Source organism: Mytilus galloprovincialis, chromosome 7, assembly GCF_965363235.1.
Source record: "Mytilus galloprovincialis chromosome 7, xbMytGall1.hap1.1, whole genome shotgun sequence".
Classification (NCBI taxonomy): Eukaryota; Metazoa; Mollusca; class Bivalvia; order Mytilida; family Mytilidae; genus Mytilus; species Mytilus galloprovincialis.
Genome location: NC_134844.1, coordinates 43,636,806 through 43,657,997, shown reverse-complemented (window position 1 = coordinate 43,657,997; position 21,192 = coordinate 43,636,806). Strand labels below are relative to the sequence as shown.

The 21,192-nt window shown below is 31.1% G+C and overlaps 1 protein-coding gene across 1 annotated transcript; it reads left to right on the top strand.

Moving 5' to 3' along the window:
* The first annotated feature begins 5,423 nt into the window (after positions 1 to 5,423).
* LOC143083064 (vacuolar protein sorting-associated protein 26B-like) lies at positions 5,424 to 20,195 on the top strand. Its single transcript, XM_076259251.1, has 9 exons — positions 5,424 to 5,510; positions 10,299 to 10,442; positions 10,798 to 10,873; positions 13,722 to 13,878; positions 14,409 to 14,573; positions 16,594 to 16,700; positions 18,479 to 18,547; positions 19,104 to 19,246; positions 19,684 to 20,195. Exons 1-9 carry the CDS (start codon positions 5,508 to 5,510, stop codon positions 19,918 to 19,920), a joined length of 1,101 nt encoding a protein of 366 aa, XP_076115366.1. The 5' UTR covers positions 5,424 to 5,507; the 3' UTR covers positions 19,921 to 20,195.
* Positions 20,196 to 21,192: the final 997 nt, after the last annotated feature.

Sequence of the window (21,192 nt, the reverse complement as noted above, 5' to 3'; positions counted from 1 at the left end):
AAGAAGTCACTGGAAAGAAACATAGTTTATTTAATTTGTCTTGTGAATATGGTGTATTGCAGTCATTTTACGATTTTTGAGATTTAGAGTTTCTTAAAAACAACGTAGACATCAAAATGGCCAAGACCTCGGTATCACTGTACGCAGCTGCAAAAAAGGCTAGATTTCACTCGCAAACAAAAGGTTTAAATGAAAAGGATCGTGCACAAATTAAGATAAAGTTTTTGTATTATTGAAACGTTTATGATGTAATTTGATTTTTTTTACCTATATGGTCCAAATACTCATATGACCCGGCCCGTTAATAACCAAACGAGTATTATACTCATATGGTTCGACCATACGCGTAATGTCGGTCCATATGAGTATACGCATATGGTCACGACCATACGCGTATGGTCCAAATACTCACGTGGTCCGGAACAGCTATAAGTCATGATTATCACATTTGTCACAAGTATCTAAAATAAAAACGACACTAGGGTTCAATCTGTAATTTAAAATTTGATTGAAAACACAGATTGATTTCTTTTTTTTTTTTTTTAACTTTCGAGATGTATGCTCGTCCTGAACATACATGAAATAATTGCAACTGGACGTTAATCAATCCCCAACAATCATTGATACAAACAATTATCTTTAAACAGATTATCTTTTACAATCAGTATGTGTTTTTATAAGATTGGGTGTCGATGGCAGATCTTAGACTGTCTCTGTTTTATATTATTCACCGAATTTTCAAAGGCTACCAGGACGACTTAGAGCTTTGATTAACTGCACATACACCTTCACAGTATATATACTTATGTATCAGCTCAAGGATTTATATCGTGTTATCCTTGTCTAGCTTATTATATATATTTATTAAAATGAAATTGACGGCTACACGAGTGTATTTTCTACCATAGAATATATGATATTTAGAAATAGAAGTTGAAGCTAGCAGACTGATACAACATTGTATTCTGGTGTCTATGCAGGGTTCGGTTGAGAAGGGGGACATACTGATCATGAATGCCGGTTATATATATTCAACCGTTGAACTATCGAGGCAGATTTTTTTCTACGATTTTTATGCTTAAAACGATATTTCCTATTAAAGAGGGTGTCACGATAAATACGTCCCTCTATAGTCCGTCACTGGCATAACATGTCACTGGAATGAAGTTATTGTGTTTTTTCTTATTTTACCAAGAAGTGTCGAAATTCGAGAACTTGGGCTATGCTCAGAACTTTCTCCGAGCACAGCAGCTGTACCCTAGAGATTTTCCCGCTTGTTTTCGGGGAGGTGGTCTTTACTTGTTAAGTCTGTAATAAGTTAGCATATCTTAAATTAATATTGACATTATCCTTTTTTATACCCTTAAATTTCATATCTGTTTAAGCAGTGCATGCTTAGCTGTTCATTATTTTCAAATGCCAAAAAAAAACACCAGTTGGTTAACTATTCTCATATGTCAGCTGGCTTTATTTGCTTCATATCTGTTTAAGACAAGGAGTTTGTACAGTAACTGACAGAGACTCGCTATATAAATCTTTGCGTAAGATTACCATTACACATATAGAGCAATCACAGACGTTTGGAAATTATGTGACAATTTCCTGAAAAAAAGCGTTACTGCATATCTGTGTGTGAGAGTGAATGTTCATTAAAATTTGGTAAATGAAACGATAGCGGATCAGGGGCGGATCCAGCCATTTTAAAAAGGGGGGTTCCTAACCCAGGACAAAGGGGGGTTCCAATTACATGTCCCCATTCAAATGCATTGATCGTCCAAAAAAAAGGGGGGGGTTCCAACCTCCGGAACCCCCCCTCTGGATCCGCGCCTGCGGATCATGTTGTCATTAACTTAATTGAAAATATCTCCTCTTTCGATGTAATATAGAGTATCATCAGAGGCTGTCTCTGTTACCATTAATCATTAAAAGTCGAAAAGCAGAGATGCAAATGATGAAGACATAATCTTTAAATCAGAGGTCTGGAGCTGGCATGTCAGTAACTACTAGCAGAGAAATATAATTGTATTATATGTCTCTGCTACTAGTAGTCCTTTGTTAATTTATGTATTATAGTCATTTTGGTTAGGTTCTTTTGTTACCGGACTCGGAATTCTTTTAAACTGAGCCCAGTTACTGTGCGTATTGCTATTTGTTTCTGTGTTTCTACGTTCCGTTGGCTAGAGGTTTAGAGGAGGGTTGAGATCTCACAAAACATGTTTAACCCCGCCGCATTTTTGCACCTGTCCGATGTCAGGAACCCAGGCTTTGGCCTTTGGTAGTCTTGTATTTTTTCAGTTTTATTGTAGTTCTTTTATATCGGATGTTTTGGAGTTTGAATCTAATTAAGTGTAATGTCCATTTTTACTGAACTAGTACACAATTTTATTTAGGGGTCAGCTGATGACCACCTCCACTGAAGTGCGGGATTTTTTTCGCTGTGTTTTGTGGCCTAGGCTTCGGCTGTTGTCTGATCTTTGGTCGGGTTGTTGTCTCTTTGGCATATTTCCAATTTCCATTTGTCAATTTTAATTATGATGATTCACTGACGGTAATATAAATCTCTGATGTAAGCATTTACATTTTTTGTTAATTGTGTTTCTGTTTGTCAATAATCAGTATAAGAGATGAATTATTCATAAATTTATTCAACATATTTTTGAAAATTTGGAAGAAATATGTATTAAAGATCTTCTAAAGTATACCGCCAGTCAGTTGAACTGAGTCATTGTGGACACTATTAAATCCTACAGATTCAGGGACAATCAAAACATAAGTCGAAGAAAGACGGTATACCATTCCAATATAAAATAAGACACTATCAGTATTTCAGTCATTCCCAAAAAATGGGTACAATTACAAAATTTCAGTGTCGCCGGCAAATAACCACAAAATGCCAGCTTAACATATGTCACAGATAATCTTTTTTGTGTTCTAAGTGATTAATATGTATACTAAAATAAAATTATATTCTTTTGTGATGTATATCGTAAATATATTTGTGTGATTTTCTATTCAATATACGGAAATCACACGAATTCCGAATGTCGCCAAGAAAAACTACAAGTATCGGTGTGAATTAAAATACTTTATTTCATCTAAATCATGATTAGATTTGCTTTTTTTATTTGACACTATATTGATTTTTATCCACAAAAATATTTTAGAATCAAAAGTTATAATATACACTTTGATTTACCCATTAAACCAATGTCGCCGATAAACGTATAACCTACCGTAACGTATCTTTAGGTACAGTCAAAACATATTTATATGATTGGAAATCATGCCCAATGTGACTTTAAGCAAAGTTGATACATCAAATTTTAAAATCCTGCCTTTAACTTTTATTGCAATGAAACGAAAAATAAAAAAAAATCTTCTCTTTCTCTTTTTTTCGATTGTCGCATATAAGAATCCAACCTACGTAACGCGTATTTTGGAACGCACCAACCAAGAACAAATCAAAATGATGATTATTTCATTGAAAGCACCCATAAAGCTTCTCAATAATCAGTTTTGAGAAAGCAACTCAACAATATTGTTACATATTTCCATGTATAATGTAAATAAAACTAACCTCCGTTTAAATAACCTCCGTGACGCAGTTATTTACAGTTGTTGTCCGACTTTTTTATCAGTATCAGCGGCTGCCGACACTGCCGAAAGTCATTTTTGTAGCAGACATCATTTATTATAAAGAAAACAGACAAACAAAATACAGATTTTGAGAAAAAAAATGTTGTTTTGAGAAAGGTAGGTTAACTTGTTTTTTCCCTATTATGTGAGCAACATTATAACGTTTAATACACGTTATACATGTATCAGCCATTTTCTTAGATTTAAAATAGTCTACAACACAACTTGTGTAATTACGACGACAATCCTAACTTTAACAGCGGTTTATGGCAAACATTTTCAAGATTATTTAGGACTCATCAATGTAACGGAAGTTATGCAAATAAAAACAATCTAAAGATGCATGTAAACACGATCATACCAATTGAAATTCTTGTACATTGTTATAGATACCAAATCAGTTCATCAATTATCACTAATAAAAATCAAAAGGTGATGTCAATCATAGACGACATCATTGATTTACGTTACGGAGGATAGAAATTTAAGGAAAAACAGTTTTTTTCTCTAACAGGACTTTACTCTTTTTAGATAACGATTTACTAAGAAAAATGTTTAATTCTGTTGTCTTGTTTGTCATTTAATTCCAATATTTACATTCATTTATATGTTTGCTGTTGGTAAGAACTGGAATTGTCCGTTATGGAGGTTTTAAATGTCGTTACGGAGGATAGAAATTTTCGAAATGAAACTATTTTGACTCCAAAACTTCATAGTTGAGTATAATACATACATTATGGTGTGAAGGAAGATGACATTATCTGTATAGAGCTAATACAATTAAGTTGAACAGTACTCGGTTTAGGTAAAACATATTTTTGAGTGAAAGTTCATAAATCGTTACGGAGATTTTGACAAGAACAAGTCCATTTGACTAAAAGAAACATATAACTTGATAGAAAACAGTTTTTTAGTTTGTAATGTCAATAAATTGTTTAGAAAAGCTAGCATTAAAGAGTTAAGTGTTACTATGTATCAGCATTCAGATACTGGTTTGATATCAACCTCCGTAACAAAGATGGGGGTGGGGATTAATACAAGCATAAAAAATACATACAAGTGATTCATAACATAAATCATAGGGTTTTTCCTGGAAAGCTGTATTATGAAACTGAAATATTATACAGCATAACATTTCATTAGTTTAAATTTATTACTAAATAAGTTGTGAAAACTATTTATTTGAATTATTTTTTAAACACTATATTAATTCAGACCTTAAATTTGGTATTTGCTTTCAATATATACAGAATAATACGTATAAATCAGTTTGCTATGGTGGTAAATGTAACCCATTTCACATGAGCCTGGATTTAAATCTTGTGTTTTTCTCTAATGCAACTTTTAAGATGACTTTATACAACACTAACCTCCGATACGTTCATACTTACCTTGTCTTACAAAAAATGCTAAAACTAGAAAACAACTAAAATGGTGTAAGTAAAAATTAAAAAAATGACAGACTAGATATAGACACAGAAGAAAACAACACTCTCTCTCTCTGCTCAGTTGAAATTTATTTTTTAACAGTGTCTACATTCGAATTGTACCCATTTTTTGGGAATGACTGATTTACGAAAAAAAACATCACTCAACAAATATTGCAATAAGAAATTACGGAAATATAACATGTCTTTCTCCAAAATCGGTTTTTAAAGTTAGTTTTTTCTCTATCAATTTTTACATTTTTTAAACAAAAAAAATATTAAAATCATTGCCAGGAAACACAATTTTATTAATTTCTGAATCGAAATTATATGAATGTTCAAATTTATTTGTTCAAAAGCGAAAAACCAAAAAATTCCACTTCCGCGAGACTATAACGAGGCCATATTTTATGTGTTGATTTTGGGAGGAGGACCTCATTTAAAATGGTAAACAAATGCTAAAATAAGCCACAATGACAACAACATTCGCCAAGTTATAAAGACAGAATGACAAATTGAGTAAAACACTCCGATTTATAAACACACATAAATTAAAAACATACAGCATCAGCAACTAATTTGCATCTCGAGTCCGACTTCAACGACGAGTCATGTGACGAGGTGGATAATTTTTACCCATCTTTCTCTATGGTTTCTTGATTTTCTTGACACCTAGAATAAGACACACACAATTTAATAAAACGATCAAATATCTATTAGCCCACCTAGCTACATAACATTTGAATAAAGCATATCAGAAATTGCACACACATGGTCCAAGAAACCCCTTCAGTGCCAGTGGTGGGATCGACTGGCTATATAAATCTTATTTCTATGTGGAAATCTGCTACATTTGACCAACGAATTAATGATACTAGTACTATTGACCCAGCATCTTACAACAATCATTTTACCTTTGTGGCACACAATGTAAAGTCACTCAAATTTTACTTGGAACAGTGGTGATGTATAGTGTCATTGAGGATGGTTAAAGATATCGGGTCCGTTCGCGGTAGGTCTTTTCACCACCAAACACCACCGCACACCGCCGAACACCCCAAAGTTTATTATTTTGTCTTTTATCGTTATCAATGTGAATTGAATATAATATTCAAGTTATTAATTCAACAAATCAGAAGATTTAAAGTCCAAATATCTACAGAAAACAGAAAGGAAGAGTCTTATAACACCCCCACTTTTTGAACTCCACTGACCCTCATGGACACCTCAAATATACTTTTTTCCATTTTTCTTCTTCTAACTCTTCTATAAAATAGTTGTACCAATAATAATAAAAGAGAAAAATATCAAAATCTAACCAATGAACAGAGATCCAGGATACTTGAACTGATTACTAATTATGAATATATAATTGAATTTTACAACACACACAATGTAATCCGGAAAGTGATGAATCCGGAGATGTTTTTTCTTATATTGATTTTCGATTTTAACATAAAAATGATGCCCATAAAAATCGAAAAATTGATTAAATTATATCATGTATATGTAATTTAATTTATTGTATCGTTTTATTGTATAATATCAAAGTTTTTCTTGGTGGTTGGTGGTTTTTCAGGTGTTCGGTGGTGTGCGGTGGTGTTCGGTGGTGAACAGACCCACCCGTCCGTTCGCCCTAATAACTTGTTTGCCCTGAATCTGTTCGCACCAAGTTCGTTCGCCCTACTTTTTAAAAATATATATTATTAATGTTCAGGGCATTGAAGTTGAATGAACTTATTCAGATATTTATATGGTATATACATGTATATTCTTGAAAATTATGAAAACATTGAAATATTTCAAAGTTAAAACTTGTTACGGATCATTAATTGTTCTATGACACAATTGTTGTAATACAAGTTTGTCTTTTGATGGTTTAATATAAAAAAAAAAGTTTTGTTTTGATAAAGTAATCAGATGTCTTTATTTGATATTCCTGATTTAGAAAACATTTTTTTATATATATCTGTTCCAGCTTTTAAAAAGGCATAAAAAGATCTTCTCACTTTTTGAAATGCAAATATACTGCAGACAAGAAACTGTATTTTTGATCTATTTCAATGTCTACAATAAGAAAATACACCCATTTTCATGTAAGCTACATGTATAGGCATGCCATTTATTCAAAAGATCATAAATAGGAAGTCTGAACAGACAAACGAAGAAACATGTAAACCTTTCACAGTGTTCTAGCCAGGGCAGGGTGCTAGTCAGAAAAAGGGCAATTTTACGCTTGAATGTCATTAAAAAAGGGCAATTTTACGTGTAAATTTAGTTTAGCCTCATAATTTTTATCATGCATTATTGAAACATCAAGTTTCAGCTCAAATGGAGTTATGTCATTTATGTCTTTTGGCACAATTTTTTATAGTTGACCTCATAAATCTATGGTCATGATGCTGATACCCTCTTTGGAAAACATTTGTCTAATATTGTATATTGAGCTGTCTTGTAGTTGCTGTGACCACACATATTATAGCCATAGCTTATATACCTATGCTGTCACAGTCTGCACGGTTAGCCACTAGTCCGATGCCCCAGACTAGTCAAATTTGGTTCGGACTAGTAAGTTTTTGCAAAACTTTGTTTGGCCCAATAAGAAAAAGGTCAGAATATTGGTCTTCGGACTAGTAGTTGAAAAAGTTTTTGGTGCAGACTGCCGTCACCTTATCAGGATATCCTTTGACATGTTTTATCATAGTTAATTCTTCATTGCACTTGATAGATCAATTATAAATTGAAGTGCAATTACAAAATATAAATTTCAAAATATTTATTTTTGAAGTGCATTCAAGTGAAAATAATTCAAATTAATATTCTAATATACATTTGCATTCAATTTGTTTTATATTTAATCTTTTTACGAAAAGAAACATAAATTTAAGTAATATATTGTGAACAGGTGATAAATAAGGGGAAGTAATCAAATTGTTTATGACCTAAAGGTAAGTTAATTGGTGTTAATTAACAATGTGTTTGACACCAAAGCTGTAAGGTAAAGCCATACACTTAATGAGTCAGTTAATTTGACAGCTTGCACAGGTAGCTGAACTTCCTGTTTAAGGAACAATTATGATTTTACCGGTATTAAGGCAGAAAATGCTGATTTTTTCATGATCAAAAACGGCAGGCGCCCGAGGAACGACAGAAAAAAGGCACGGGCGTCAATAAAAAAGGGTGGGCGCTGCGCCCTGTTCAAACGATGTGGCTAGAACACTGCTTTCAAATATATAAAGCTAATCACCAAGTCTACTATTCAAAGTCATTCTTTTCATTTACCAAAAAATTCAAAGATGAATGAAGAAACATGTGTCTAGGAGATCTGAAAAGTGTTCTGATATGACGACGATGTACAAGTTAAAAATATATCTGAATTTAACATTATATACATTGTATGTGAAAGTCATATATATAATGCATTTTAGGGGTTGTGGTGCTAAAAGTTTAGTAATTAAGGGCCAAAAACAATAACTTGTGTTTAAGTGTACATCTATAGATTTCTCTAAAATGGTACTACAAGGTTCCATACTACAAAGGAAAGCTGGGATTGAGTTTGGGATAATTACTCCAAGGGAGATTCAAAAAGTCTAGGGTTGTTTTTTTTCAAATTTTTTGAAGGGGTTTATATATTTTTTTCAAATTATAAATTTTTGAAAAGTTCAAGAAAACATCTTCATGATGTTCAGTTGCACAGTATTGTGTAATAGTTTTGGAAGATTATTGACCACATTTATTTTGTGTCAGAAACCTACATTATGTCAAAATTTGATCACAATTCAAATTCAGACAGTACATGTATAAAGCTTGAATATTGTGCCCAAATTTGTCCCAACTGTTCAGGGTTCATCCTCTGCGGTTGTATCAGGCTGTGCTCAGCGAAAAATTTAGTGTGAAGTTGTTTTACAGTTTGAATAGATTTTAAAAAATAAAAGATACACTATTTTTGGTATTCCATTTTGTACATGTAGTATGTTATACAATGTAATTTGTATCTGACCTTTAGATGTAGATTTTGACATCATTAATTTATATTCATAGTGATACAATGATTTCATAAAGTATGATCATGACAGTCCAGGATGTCTGTATCGAATCCAGAGTTCGTGAATAAATAATTATGTTGAGGTTCTGTCTTAAAGCAGTCTTTACATAATTATTATATACATGTTAGAATAAAGGACTTTGTTTTTAATTTGTGGATACTGTGTTTGTGGTATTTACACGTGTATCATGTGTATACTCCCGATTCCTGGATCAATCCAGCTATGTTTCAGTTAGTCAAGGTGACAGAGAAATCAATACAGATATAGAGTTATCATTATAGACTTAAGTATCTCATTTAATTTTATAATAGGATAAGAAATGTTATCAGAGTAGAGGATGCACGTTTACATGCATGTAATTGGCTAATGACAGATAAAAATGGTAATTCCTCAAATTACGATTATAATTATGTTCTATTTCAAGATGAATTAGCGTTATTAAAATGAAGTTAGATTTAACAGTGTTTGTAAGGTTATTTGAAACTGCAGACTCTACAAGTGTGAGAAAAAATAAATTCTTCAACTGCATTTAATGATGCTTGATGCAAGTAATGATGAAAGATCTGACAGCAATTACTTGAAAATATTTGTATCTTTAAAAGGTCATTACAGAAAAGGTGATGTGATTTTGTAATAACACAACTTTGCCTCTCACATAGTTATATTGTTCATGTGAAATTTCATATAACCAATGCAATAGGCATTACAATTAAAAGTTTCATAAACCAGTCCAAACTAAACATTTGGATTGTTGTTCATGACATTGACAGTTTAATTACAAAGTATTAAATAATTGTTAAGGGTTGATTAATGTATCAAAAGGAATCCAACAGGATTGATGGTGAATGAACTCATAGGAATGAAAATAAATAAAAGTATGTGACAACAACACCAAATATTCAAACATCAAAACATCCATAAACAAGGAACTATTTGAATCTGGGATATTTTTGTATTATGGAAAATTGATAAGAAATGTATAATGTAAACTAACCCAGGAAATAGGGAATAACAAAGATGCTGACTGACCTAAGGGCCAGCTTCAGTGATTCCCTAGATAATCAACCAAATTTTTACCACGAAAGGGAGGAGGGGGGCCCGGGCCAACTAGGCCTCCTGGATCCGCCTATGAAAAGATGTTCTTGGTTTGAAAAACAAAAATGTATGTAAAATTGCTTTTTGATTTTAGAGTTTCTTTGGATTCGGCCAGAGTGCTGAAATAGATATTGTTCTAGATGGACAAGAAGCAAGAAAAACTGCAGAAATAAAAACAGAAGATGGCAAAAAAGAAAGACATTATTTGTATTACGATGGAGAAACTGTTGCTGGAAAGGTATTTATTGGTTCCTTATCTTTATTGTCAAAGTGGAAATGAAAAATAAAACAGAAAAAAAACAATAATGATAAACATATCAGAACACCAAAAAGGTGCAAGCTGGACATTAAAAAACAGTTTTTTACTTCATTTTGCTTATTTGAATATCTATACAACTAAACCTACTCAAAACAAAAATTCACATGTAATAAATTTAAAAAAATTACAGAAAACTCTGAAAATGATTTACCAAAATGAAACACAAACCTGTTCCTTATAACATACATATTTGTTATAATGAAGTTGTATGGAATTTTTGTCATTTTGAAAAATGACATGCAGAACCTGTGTGATACATGTGTTTTTGTTTCAGGTTAATGTATCCATGAAGAAAGCAGGAAGTAAAATGGAACATCAGGGGATAAAGATAGAATTTATAGGTCAAATAGGTTGGTATGGTAACCTCTAGAATATCAGTACAATCACAGCTATAAACTAATATATCATTTTTATAAAACTGTAATTTTTTTCAGTGAGTTATAATTTGACAATGTTGAGAGCCACTACACTTTATCTGTTCAATAAGTGTTTTTTCTTTGTTAAGTGGATATAAAGGTTAAGTGTTATGATGTGCATTTTGAAAGAATACTTTATAGTGAGAAAATGGTATACATGTAACTTAATGTATTTCACTCAATAAATGTTAAAGCTTTATTTTATACATGAATAGAATTGCCAGGGACTTTTTGCTCAAGAAAGAAATATTTTGAAATACTTGTGTTTTTATTTTATTGTTGACTAAGCCAGAAACCAGAAATACATTGTTTCAAATTGCTGTAGTTGAGAATATACTGCCAATTACACTGACAAAGTTGAAAGTTGATAGTGATCATACTGTATCAGAGCTTTTTAAAGTGCTTTTGTAAAGTCCATTTTGCATTTATGGACAATACAACAGTCACGTATACAGCTTGATAGAAGTTAACACTCTAATAAAAAGTCAAGGATACCAATTAAAAGTGGTACATTCATTTTTATACGACCGCAAATTTTGAAAAAATTTTCGTCGTATATTGCTATCACGTTGGCGTCGGCGTCGTCGTCGTCGTCCGGCGTCCGAATACTTATAGTTTTCGCACTCTAACTTTAGTAAAAGTGAATAGAAATCTATGAAATTTTAACACAAGGTTTATGACCATAAAAGGAAGGTTGGTATTGATTTTGGGAGTTTTGGTCCCAACATTTTAGGAATAAGGGGCCAAAAAGGGCCCAAATAAGCATTTTCTTGGTTTTCGCACCATAACTTTAGTTTAAGTTAATAGAAATCTATGAAATTTTGACACAAGGTTTATGACCACAAAAGAAAGATTGGGATTGATTTTGGGAGTTTTGGTTTCAATAGTTTAGGAATAAGGGGCCAATAAAGGGCCCAAATAAGCATTTTTCTTGGTTTTTGCACAATAACCTTAGGTTAAGTAAATGGAAATCTATGAAATTTAAACACAATGTTTATGACCACAAAAGGAAGGTTGGTATTGATTTTGGGAGTTTAGGACCCAACAGATTAGGAATTAGGGGCCAAAAAGGGACCCAAATAAGCATTTTTCTTGGTTTTCGCACTATAATGTTAGTATAAGTAAATACAAATCTATGAAATTTAAACACAAGGCTTATGACCATAAAAGGAAGGTTGGTATTGATTTTGGGAGTTTTGGTCCCAACAGTTTAGGAAAAAGGGGCCCAAAGGGTCCAAAATTAAACTTTGTTTGATTTCATCAAAATTGAATAATTGGGGTTCTTTGATATGCCGAATCTAACTGTATATGTAGATTCTCAACTTTTGGTCCCGTTTTCAAATTGGTCTACATTAAGGTCCAAAGGGTCCAAAATTAAACTTAGTTTGATTTTGACAAAAAATGAATCGGTTGGGTTCTTTGATATGTTGAATCTAAAAATGTACTTAGATTCTTGATTATTGAAGTTTTTTTGGTCCAGTTTTCAAATTGGTCTACATTAAGGTCCAAAGGGTCCAAAATTAAACTTTGTTTGATTTCATCAAAAATTGAATCTTTGGGGTTCTTTGATATGCCAAATCTAACTGTGTATGTAGATTCTTCATTTTTGGTCCTGTTTTCAAATTTCAAATTCTACATTAAAGTCCAAAGGGTCCAAAATTAAACTAAGTTTGATTTTAACAAAAATTGAATTCTTGGGCCTCTTTGATATGCTGAATCTAAACATGTACTTAGATTTTTGATTATGGGCCCAGTTTTCAAGTTGGTCCAAATCAGGATCTAAAATTACTATATTAAGTATTGTGCAATAGCAAGTCTTTTCAATTGCACAGTATTGTGCAATGGCAAGAAATATCTAATTGCACAATATTGTGAAATAGCAATTTTTTTTTTAATTAGAGTTATCTTTCTTTGTCCAGAATAGTAAGCAAGAAATATCCTATTTGTGCAATAGCAAGAATTTTTTTTAATTGGAGTTATCTTTCTTTGTCCAGAATCAACTTAAATCTTTGTTTTATACAATATACAATGTATATACACTTTTTACTACCAACTGATAAATTTAAATAATCTTTACCATTCAGTGATAACAAGCAGTTTTTTTACATCTTAATATTTTATGATGTATTTAAATGAGTAGTTATTGTTGCAAACTCCATTAGAAATTTGAATTGATATCAGTTTTGAAAAAGGGAAACGGGGATGTGAAAAAAAGGGGGGGGGGGGGGTTAAATTTTTCTCATTTCAGATTTCATAAATAAAAAGAAAATTTCTTCAAACATTTTTTTGAGAGGATTAATATTCAACAGCATAGTGATTTGCTCAAAGGCAAAAAAACCTTTTAAGTTCATTAGACCACATTCATTCTGTGTCAGAAACCTATGCTGTGTCAACTATTTAATTTTAGATTTAAAAAGTTTGAAGAAGAAATCTTTAATTGATTTGTAAAATCTTGGCATTTGTTTTGTGTAAAAAAAAACCATGTAATGTCAAAAATTTGATCACAATCCAAATTCAGAGCTGTATCATGCTTGAATGTTTTGTCCATACTTGCCCCAACTGTTCAGGGTTCGACCTCTGCGGTCGTATAAAGCTGCGCCCTGCGGAGCACCTGGTTGGCCATGTTGGACTAAGTTCAAAACCTGCTTCTAGTTCGGAAGTCTAGGGAATGAGCAGGGGGAAAGATGGTACCTAGTTTGTGTAATTTAAGAAACATTCTGTGCAACCCAGCCATTTGAGTCTCTGATCTCTGTTTAGAAATGTACTTTTGATCTATTTTTAGAAATGTACTACGATCGAGGCAATCATCATGAGTTCACATCATTAGTTAAAGAACTAGCCAGACCTGGAGAATTAACATCCAACACAAGTTATGGTTTTGAATTTTTACAAGTAGAAAAACCTTATGAATCTTACACTGGCGCTAATGTCCGGTTACGGTTGGTATTTTATTTAAATATCTCTTCAAATAAACATGAAATCATCTTTTTACACACCTCATATATAAAAATAAAGAGATGTGGTATGATTATCAGTGAGACAACTATCCAACAGAGATCAAACAAGTGGATACATGTATAAGCAATTAAAGTTCACTGTAAGGGATTCAACAATGAGAAGAACCAATACTGTATTGTTGGCTATAAAAAAAGGCTTCACATAAGAAAATTCGAACAATTCAAACAAATTTATTATAAAACGATTAAATTAAGCTTAACTTCTGTCTATATATCAGTCTACGGCGGAGTCATTTATTTATGTTGGTACCTAACTTCGTGGATGGAAGAAAACTAGCATTTTCATGAATATTTAATCAGACTTTATTCAAAGATATGGACCTTATGACCTTTATTTTAGAATATAAAAATCAAATGTCATATAATACTTGTACATCTGCCAAAAAAGAAACGCCAAGCTACAAAAATTACACTTTGCTTACCTAAAATAGTCGTTATGTTTTTACTTTTAGATATTTTTTACGAGTAACAGTTGTAAAAAGAATCAGTGACACAGTAAAAGAACAGGACATTATAGTACATACTTTATCACATTATCCAGAATTAAATAACAGCATAAAAATGGAAGTCGGTATTGAAGATTGTTTACATATAGAATTCGAATATAACAAATCAAAGTAAGTAGTAAACTGAGGAATTCAGATTCATTATTCATAATGATGATGAGGAGTATTCTGCAAATGCTGTCAATCTTAACATGTAAATTCTACATAAATTCAAAAATAGTATAAACATATTTAATAGAATACAACAATTCAACAGATCTTAGATTAATTTTTCACATTCAATCCAGAAAATAGTCCTTTTTGGACATATGTTTGTTTAACTGAACTGTAACTATAACTAAATTTCCCTCATGCAAAGTTCTGATTCCTTGCCCGCCTTTGGCTATACTTCTGGTTTTTTTTTGGTTAATAGCTCTTCATCTTTTTGATAAGCTTTGGATTTTCATATATTGTGTCCTTTGAAGAGACATTTATTGTTGAAATGTGTATCTGGTGCAGAAGAATTGGTATCAATTACGTTATTAATGTCATATGTAACCTATGAAGATTGATAATGTAATGTGTACTATATTGATAAGTGTAAATGCAGGACTTTATTACATGATTTTTTTTTTGCATACATGTGTTTAATCCTAGCATTGATGATAAGTATGCCTTCACATTTAGTAATGATTTGTAAAAAGTTTTCATTGGGAGGACATTTTACATAATCACTGTTCACATTATTGCCCTTGCACACAAAAGTTTCTATGTTTACACTAGACATCAGTAGTATAAGGCTAATATAATTTTTCTTATCAAATAATCCAGTTATAGAAACATTATTTTTCTTATTTCTTGCTCTCATGGAGATATCACCTTAAAGATGTTATTGTTGGGAAAATTTATTTTCTCTTGGTCCGTATAAAAATAAGATATATGGAACTTGCAATAGTCCGTCGAGAAACTACAGGTGCAGGTAAAGGCATTGTCGAACAACGTATGCATAATAATTTATTTACTTAGAATCCTCCATTTGTTTTATACTGAAAGATCACAAACTTAAGCATATTTGTAAATTGATAATGCAATAGATACAGTTGTCTCCCCTTGATAAGTTTCTTTTAAATTGAGAAAGGGAGATTACTCTCCTTCTTTTGTTTGTGATCTTTCAGTAAGTTTTATTTTGACATTTCACTGTAGTCTTTTACTTGCTTTCATTGTTTGTATAAATTTTAATGTTGATTTCAGAAAGTAAAATAGATTGAATAAAAAAAATATTTAATCTAATTGCTTTAAATTTACTTTTTGAAATCAGGTGTATAGATGTTGATAAAATGAAACGCGAGTGTATAAAGAAACATTTATAGAAATACTTCCAAATTAAAGCCTCAAAGATATACAAATATATATAATGAAAGTTGTTTCATCTATGATTTGTTTATAATTTAGTTCTTTTACATTCTAGACACTCTGGTGCTTATATAAAACAAAACTCTTGTTTCATTTACAACATTTACACAAAAAGATGATACTGTTCTATGTTGTGTATGATAAATTGATATAAGTAGCTAGAAATTTATTATATTTATTTTTTATGTTTGATTTTACTGCACACTCTCAGCTGAACTTTGTTGTAGCTTATTTGTAAATTTTATGTGTACAATATGATGTTGAAAAAAAAAAGACAACCGTGTGTGAGATAAAAAAAAAATAGACAGCATTAATATAACTCCACACTAATTAGAATTTAGCTGTTTGGAATATCTGTTTACAAAATTTTGGAGATAAAAAATTCCATAGAATTGTTACCCCAAGCTTCCTGCATTTAGAATTCTGGGACTCTATCTCTTTTTTTGATTTAAAAAAATGAGATATAGAAAAAAAAATAGCTTCTTTCATCTTTTATATTTATATGAATACTCAAAATGGCTATTGAAAAAATGTGAGTCTCATATTAAAACTCCTACTCCCTTCCAAATTTAAGTCTTTGCCAACCCAAAATGTCTTCCAAAATTTCAAAGAATAAAGTTATGCTGACATCATATTTTTCAACATGTGCACTTTACAATCTTCACAACAAAGTTAGCTGTTTGTTTTTCTGTGTAATTTTATTTTCATCTTTCTATGTTGTTCCATTTTATTTCCATAGGTATCATTTAAAAGATGTAATAGTTGGAAAGATTTACTTCTTATTAGTACGAATAAAAATTAAACATATGGAGTTACAAGTCATCAAAAGAGAGACCACAGGAACAGGTAGATTGTGCAACAAGGAAGCTTGAGAAAATTGGGGAAGGGATAGGGATGATTAATATTGGGGACAGGATAGGGATAATGAAAATTGGGGACAGAATAGGGATGATTAAAATTGGGATCAGAATAGGGATGATGAAAATTGGGGACAGAATAGGGATGATGAAAATTGAGGACAGAATAGGGATGATGAAAATTGTGGAAAGGATAGGGAATAATGAGTTTTTGTGATGAGTTAGGGATAAGGCAATTTGGGATGGGATAGGGATTATGACAATTCAGAACGGATAGGGATAATGAAAATTAATGACATGATAGGGATAATGAAAATTTGGAATGAGATAGGGATAATGAAAATTGAAGATAGGATAGTGATTTAAAGGTGCAGGTTAAGGATTTTGGATCTTTGAATTAGGAGATTTAACTGTGAAATCCTAATGGTGTAAACAAATTAATTGGAATTATATGCATTTTAATGAATAAAAAAAAATATGAATGAGGTCAGTCCCTGCAATTTGTCATAAAATCTACACAAAACAACCTAAAATCTTCATGGGGAATCAGATAAGTTTGTTTTTTTTAACTTTTAAAGGTTTTCAATACATGTAGTGATAAGAAAACACCTATTTCTGACTGATACTATTCAACAGCATACTTCCTTCTTCTTTACTTACTTTTATGAAATGTGTTTAGTTTCACAAAAAATTGTATTTTGTGGTCAAATTGTTATCACTATTTCTTCTATGAGATCAGTTAGAAAGATAATTATTCAGTTACAAAGAGATGGCTTCTAAAATAGAACCTTTGCATCATGGGAAATAAAGTTACCTGGAAAAAAGTGGTTATTGATATACGTCATGAAAGCGAAGAACGCCACTCCAATATTTGTGATTTCTGTTAAATAATAGATTTTATATGAGATTGTATTGTGTATACTAGATATTGTCACTATGAAAACATGAAAGATGATACATTGATGTTATAGCTCCTTACTTAGATTCATCTTATGTAATAATGGAATTTATCGCTATTTTGTGCATTTTTCCTTTGATCTTTTTTTTTGTGATAATTTTTCATATCATGCTACGCGCTTGAGATGGAAAATTATTGCTAGAAACTAAGCAGTCATGTGGCTTTGCTAACGAAATTGACATGAAATTGACAAAGTCGTCATAGGTAAAATAGTGATAAACAGATTATCATTGGTCATCTCAACTCGATTGCCGTTCTCGCTTTCGCTGTCCCGGCTCAAGCGAGAAAACCCATCTCGTTGAGATGATCAACGATAATCTATAAATATTTAATTTTTTTAATTAATTGAGAAAAGGAAACTATTAACAAATAAAAAATATTCAAATTTTTAACTTATTTCAATTGAATGTTTGCTGCTACTTTATAAACGACTGCAATGTATGTAATATGATTCAAAGGAGCAAAAAATGTACCCAAGATAGAAAATAACCTGATTCTACAGATACTTGATGAATTTACATGTTACCAGTGTATGCTTATAACCTAGAGTACTTTATTGTATCAATAGATTTTTCAGCAATATTTATTTGTATACTATTTATAATGATTTAATGAAGTTTTGATTGTAATTTGTATTTTTATGACTCGACTTTTAAAGTTTTTTAAAAAATATTGGAAAAGTATTAATTCATGAAAGTAAATCCTTAACACACTTAATGAAAAACCTGAAAAAGAGGGTTTTTATTACCATTATTCATATCAAAATTCTCAGTGAAAGCAAAAGTATATTTTGTATTTGTTCATTTTAGGACCTAACACATACAATGAAAATGAAACTATAGCCAAATACGAGATAATGGATGGGGCACCTGTCAGAGGTGAGTTTCATTGATTTACCTATTATATATACTCTTGTATAAAGTAATAGTTCATTTCAGATAGAAATAATGAAAGGTTTACTTGGTTTTATAAAAGTATGTGCATACTCATTGCAGAGTAAAATTATTTATGAAATGACTTGTCTTTTATTCCAGTATCTGACTCTTTATAATATTCATAATTCTACGTTTATGATTACAAACTTGTCACATGTTCAGTGTAATGGGGAGAAATTCAATGTAGACATATATTTTACTTCTTGTTGATTGTCCCATAGATCAGCAATTTGTGTATTTGGAGAATAAATAGATGTAGTTATTTCTAAGTGAATATGAGATGACATTCTCAGAGTTCTGTTCCATATACACTGAACAGTATTGGCTAACAGTGGCATTAAGATAGGAGAATCAATACCTTTAACATTACTCTGAATGGATATGAGCTAACTTTCTCCTGGCTCAGTGTTTTCTATTTTGTAATGAATTATCACCTAAAAGATTATTTGTGAGGGCTATGAGATAATATTCTCATGGTTCTGTAATTTCTGTATTGTAGGAGAATCAATACCTATACGATTATTTCTGAGTGGCTATGAGCTGACACCTACGATGAGGGATATAAATAAGAAATTTTCTGTCCGATATTACCTCAATCTGGTCTTGGTTGATGAAGAAGAAAGAAGATATTTCAAACAACAGGTATATTGACTTATAAGAAAGTACTCCAGAGTATGTAGCTTAATATTCAATGTATTATCTGTTAGTATCAGTTTTATCCCCCAGCGTAGTGGAGGGAGCATTAAATTTAACTCTTGTCCATCTGTACATGTGTCCCAAAATTTTAGTTTTCCTCAAGCAAATATTATGAATCTTGTACACAATGCTTATTATTACAAAATACAGATCAAGTTTGAATTTTGGTGGCCTCACTTTAGTCGTTCTAGAGTTATGACCCTTTACAAATTGAAAAATTGCTGAAATTGTTTTGTTTCCGTTCTCTAACTTAAGTTTGCCTTTTATCAAATGTTATGAAATTTATTCAAAATGCTTATGACCATAAAATACAGATCAAGTTCAAATTTTATCATAGTTTTCATAAAATGGAAATCTAAAATCAACTGTATTATTTTTTTCAGGAAATAACTGTGTTCAGAAAAGCAGAGAAAGTAAGAAAACCTGGTGAGAAGTCAGTTTACCAACAAAACCGAGGTCTTCAATCACATATATCAGATCGTGAACACCAAGCTATTCAAGAACAGAAACAAAGGGAGGCACAACAACAACAAGAACAGCAAGAGAAAGAAGAACAGCAAGAACAAACAAACGAACACACAGAAAATGAAGAAGTAGAAAATGAAAATGAGGATGAATGATACATTGTCATTTTATTTAACAATTATGCATACATTGTTTTAACATCATTTCACAGTCATCATCAGAGAAGTTGTGAGCTGTGTTGATACATTATTACTCAAAGGACTTGTGGTGTGTGACTTGAGAAATGAATTCAAATTGTGATATAAATTGATAGTTTGTGAAAGTTGAATGGTTATCAATCATTTGAATTTGTCCATATATTGGAAATAATGAAGTGGGCTATACTTATTTCAAAGTATCCCAAATACTCATCAGTTATATATGTTTCTGACCATATATATAGTTATGGTGCCATAATTTAAACATTATATGTTAATATATAGCGTAAATTCACCAACGTACAGCACATGTTCATGCGTATTGTAAAGTAACCAATAAAAAGTCTGTATTAAAGAGGATTTTAGTCATGTGATAGTTATTATTAGCTGATTTTTTAAAATTCAAATGCAATAAAAAAAACTTACTTTAATCATACTAAAACTAGGATGTTAACATGATAACCTACTGAATGTTAAAAGAATATGAAGAATTTATCAAATAAGATTATTCTAGATGAAATGGATTTATATGAACAGTGGCCGAAACTGAAATCATTTTTTGGCAAAGGAAATGAAACTTTTCTCTCAAATCAGTTGGTGTTTATTTTTCAATTTAAATTTTTAATATGTTTTGTTAGTTTCAAAAAGGTAAACACCAACTGTTTTATTCTATCCTGTACTCATCTACTAATATAAAATAAGTTTAAAGTTAGAAAACATATTTCAATTAAAAAATTTAACTAATTTTGGACACATTGAAATACGTTATTAAATAAATTTTAGGGATATAAATAAGATGGTTGTTAAAATATACACCTTTCACCAAACCATTATGAGAATACAAAAAGGGGAATTTGTAAAAATCTTTTAAAAAGGGAGGGAAATTTTGAATACACAATAATTTCCATTATATGGATGTTAATGAGTGCTGGTATTAGTGCTGTTTGTATGACATTACAGGAAAAAAGTTGTATGGTTGCTTTGAATGGATGTGTGTGTGAAAGATCTTTTAGATATATATTTAAGCTTCCAAAGTATATTGCAAATTTATGTTTTGTTGTTGTTTTGGAATATACCAAAACACTATTCACAATTCACAATTAAATTTTTATTGAAATAACCTGAGAAATGTAATTCTTCTAAATCACTTTTTTACAAGTTACTACTTCAATGCTATTCTTTTGTTGAAAATATTATGATACCTAGGTATGCTAGTCTTCTAAAGTATTT